This window comes from Alnus glutinosa, chromosome 3, assembly GCF_958979055.1.
Source record: "Alnus glutinosa chromosome 3, dhAlnGlut1.1, whole genome shotgun sequence".
Lineage (NCBI taxonomy): Eukaryota > Viridiplantae > Streptophyta > Magnoliopsida > Fagales > Betulaceae > Alnus > Alnus glutinosa.
This window is the reverse complement of record NC_084888.1, coordinates 23,061,123-23,065,115: the sequence shown is the minus strand read 5'-3', so window position 1 is coordinate 23,065,115 and position 3,993 is coordinate 23,061,123. Positions and strand designations below refer to the sequence as shown.

The 3,993-nt window shown below is 39.4% G+C and overlaps 1 protein-coding gene across 1 annotated transcript; it reads left to right on the top strand.

The window, feature by feature from the left end:
* The first annotated feature begins 359 nt into the window (after window positions 1-359).
* LOC133863268 (protein JINGUBANG-like) lies at window positions 360-3,657 on the top strand. The gene is made up of 3 exons (XM_062299225.1): window positions 360-936; window positions 1,949-2,649; window positions 3,585-3,657. Exons 1-3 carry the CDS (start codon window positions 376-378, stop codon window positions 3,655-3,657), a joined length of 1,335 nt encoding a protein of 444 aa, XP_062155209.1. The 5' UTR covers window positions 360-375.
* Window positions 3,658-3,993: the final 336 nt, after the last annotated feature.

Sequence of the window (3,993 nt, the reverse complement as noted above, 5' to 3'; positions counted from 1 at the left end):
CAAATAATAGCTTGACATAATAAATTTAGATATTTCCACTTACAAAAGCTTTATTTCCAGGACGCCTCTCATGCACCTTGGGTAGGGAGCAAAGGGAATTGTCGAATTGAAATCCCTAATTATAGGCTAGGAAATCCTTTTTCTTGCTCCCCTCCCCTCCCCAAAAAAAAATTAAAAAAAAGAAAAGGGGCTAGGGTAGGGTAGGGTAGGAAAAAGTGGAACTAGTAGTACTGCATTTATACATCCTACCCAAACCATATATTACACATTATGCATCCCAAGGGGAGATGCATTTATACACATAATTACCCCACAAAGGAAACATTACACCACCAGCCCTCTCTAATTTGCATTGAGAGAGAGAGAGAGAGAGAGATGGCATCATCACGAGACTCCCCTCCAAACCTGTCTTTTGCAATAAGAGGAACAACCACCACCCAAAACAAGTTCTCAAGAAGCATTTCCACCAAAGAAGCCTCCTTCTCAAACTTCCCCAACACCCCACCTCGCCTAAGTGGCTCGACAGTACTCTCCCAGAGCCTCCATACTTCACCACTTTCCTCCCCTCTCCACTCTTCTCACACGCCCACCGACGTCCCCTCCTCTGCCTACCGCTGCGTCTCTTCGGTCCTCAAAAAGGACGGCCAGATCTTGTCCATTGCCGTGTCCAACGGCTTCGCCTACACTGGCTCCGATACCAACATAGTAAGGATTTGGAGACTCTCGGAGTTCATCGAGTGTGGGCAGCTCAAGACCAAGGCTTGCATGGTGGTTGCGCTACAGGTCTCCAATGAAAGAGTTTATGTAGCCTATGGTGATGCCAAGATTCGTGTGTGGCGCAGAACATGGCATGGCGCCTGGAAGCACATCCGATTGGCCACCATCCCCACCACCGGAAGTTTTGTCCGGAGCTATATTGCTGGCAAAGATAAAATGGTAATGGTTCATCAGTTTTACTTTATTAATTTACATTTATGGCTTTATTTATTTTATTGTCGGTGTTAGTTGGATCGATCATCATGTCAACTAGTCTATATATTGTCTTTTCTCTCCTTTTTTTTTTTTTTTTCAAAATTATAATTGCTCGTGTAAAAGTGACAATTGTATAAAAGGGTTAATTTTTCTTTAGAAAATGTGTACGTAGGAAGCATGCATATATAGTGCGAGAGAAATCTAAAAGCCTTTTTAATTTCTTCTTCTATCATATAACTCTAGGTCGATCTCACTGGTTAATATATCTACCAACCATGCGTGGAAATTCAGGCACCCAAGTACGTATCCTGTACGTCACGATAAGAAATGTTTAATTGGCCGGATTGCCTAATTAATTTTTAGTGGGTATATATCATCAATATTTACCCAAACTCTTTTTTTGTGTACATATATATATGCATATAGGTTATGTGAAAAGTTATATATCTAAATAGCACAACTGAGTTGTGACCAAAATCTTAATTATATGATTTTAGGAGTTATATTTATTATTTATTCATTTTTCTTTAGAAATATTGGTAAAAGAATTATTAATAAGTCCACAAATTGTGTACCGTACCAGCCGACAACAGTACGTTAACTCTATCGATCGATGGATCGGCTCAAGTTAATTACCTCCATTATTCTATTGATGGCTAACTAGTAATATATAGTATATATATAAGAATGCATGTCCCCCGTCCGACCCACTTTATAATCAATCCATATGTACATATTGGTGTACCTTAAGTGCTTATTATTTTAGGAAGATAAGATTGAAGCTCCAAATTTACTTTAGCTCCAGAAATTGTGTTGTTGCTAAAAATAGTAGATGGTGCACTATTAATAGCTTGGACCCACTTCATCTGCCTTTAATTTCCCAGATCGATCATCTGAAATCTATATATATATATATATACCTTGTTATTAATATTTAGAAAAAGAAAATAATTTATTTTATCAAAAAATATAGCAGATGAAGCATACAGGACCCATAACATCCCTAGCTGTCAATGTATCAGACGACGTAATGTATTCGGCTTCCCTGGATAAAACAGTGAAACTATGGCGAATTTCAGACCTCAAATGCATTGGAACCATCAACGCCCATCCGGAGCCAATCAATGCCATCATTGTGGCCGACGACGGGGTACTCTTCACTGCGTCCGATGACACCACTGTGAAGGTGTGGCGCCACAACTTTCACGGAGGGGACCAGCAGCCACATTCACTCACCGTGACCCTCCCGGCCAGGTGCTCGCCAGTAAAAACCCTAGCCCTAACCCAAGACGGCGGGTTCTTGTACGGTGGGTGCACAGATGGTTACATACACTATTGGGTCAAGGGCAAGTTCTCAGGGCAATACCAATACGGTGGGGCGCTCCAGGGTCACACCCACGCGGTAATGTGCCTAGCCACTGTGGGTGACTATGTTGTTAGTGGATCAGCTGACTTAACCAGTAGGGTTTGGGTTAGAGCACAAGATGGGCACCACACGTGTCTTGCAATCTTGGTGGGTCACAGAGGGCCGATTAGGTGTGTCACTGCATTTCAAGAAGTCGACACTGAGGATGCCTGCACAATTTGTACTGGAAGTCTTGATGGTGTCTTAAAGGTGTGGCAAGTGACGTACAACAACAAATCAAGCCACTCTTCCCCACAAAATGAGTATTTTGAGCTCAAAAAATGATTTTTGCATATTTTTATATTTTTTGTACATCATTTTTTTTAAATTAATTATTGGATTTGTAGGACCCACAAGAATTCACACGTAAGTCCTACAGATCTAATGGTTGATTTAAAAAAGTGGTGTGCAAAAGATGTACACGTGATATGCATGTAACATGTCTCCGTCTGTATTAATTACTGACCAATTGAGTTGATCAGCTAATTAGTTTTACTTATATATATATATATAGTTATGTACGTACTAGATTAACGAGCAGTATGGTACCTTCTTTAAGCTTTCAATATTGTGCCCAATGACTCTTAACAATAATACCTAAATGAGGGGATGAATAGGCGTTATACAAAATTAATGTGGAATATAAATTATAACAAATTTAAAAATCATGCATCACAGTACAAACAATTACCAAATAATATAAAATTTATGTAACAAACACTCCCTTGTATCAAGCAAACAACCCCCTTGCTCCTACTGCCACAACAATTGGGCAATTATTCTATTGAGCTTTCTCTTACAATCTCAAAACTCCGATGAATGAAGGCTTTTTGTGTAAAAAAAGGTTTGTGTGGTTTAACCAACGAAACTCTAATAAAGGTTGATCATGAATGCTCAAGAATAAAGAAATCATCTCTAGCACAATGAACTAAGGCCTCTTGGTCTATGAAAAATCGTGCATGAGAAGTCCTTAAATAGACTTGTAAAACTTGAGCTCAAAGAAGAAAATTGAAATCTGATTTAATGCAGATTTCAAGTCAACATTCAAACTTGGTCACATCTCGTTTGAATTTGCTTAGGGTTTCAGTACATTTTGAGTGAAAAACAAGGTTTACTGTAGAGGCGCGTTCGGACTTGACTTTGGACGAGCTTGAAACATCTTGTTCTGTATTATCTTTGTTCGAACTGGATTGCAAATACCACTTAGAATGAGCCATACTGCCAGTCTTGGAACCCTTCAAAAATACATCTCGTTGGAACTTACTACAAATAAGATTTAGAACGAGCAACACTGCCAACCTTCCAATTTCTTCAAAACAACTCTAGTTCGAACCTTCTACAAACGAGCTTTGGAACAAGCCATTCTATGAGAAGCTCGTTCAAACTTGATAGCGAACAACGAGTCTTAGAATGAGCTGCATTGTGTAGTTACTCTGAACTTCAATTTCCTTTGAACATAGCTTGTTCGAACTTGCATGCACATCGCCACCTGATTTGAGAAACACTTCCAACTAATAACTCCTTCGAACTTGCATTAGAATGAGCAGTACTGACTTCACTTAGGAGAGTTCTTCAAAGTAGTTCGTTTGGACTTCAAACATACCTCATTCGAACTG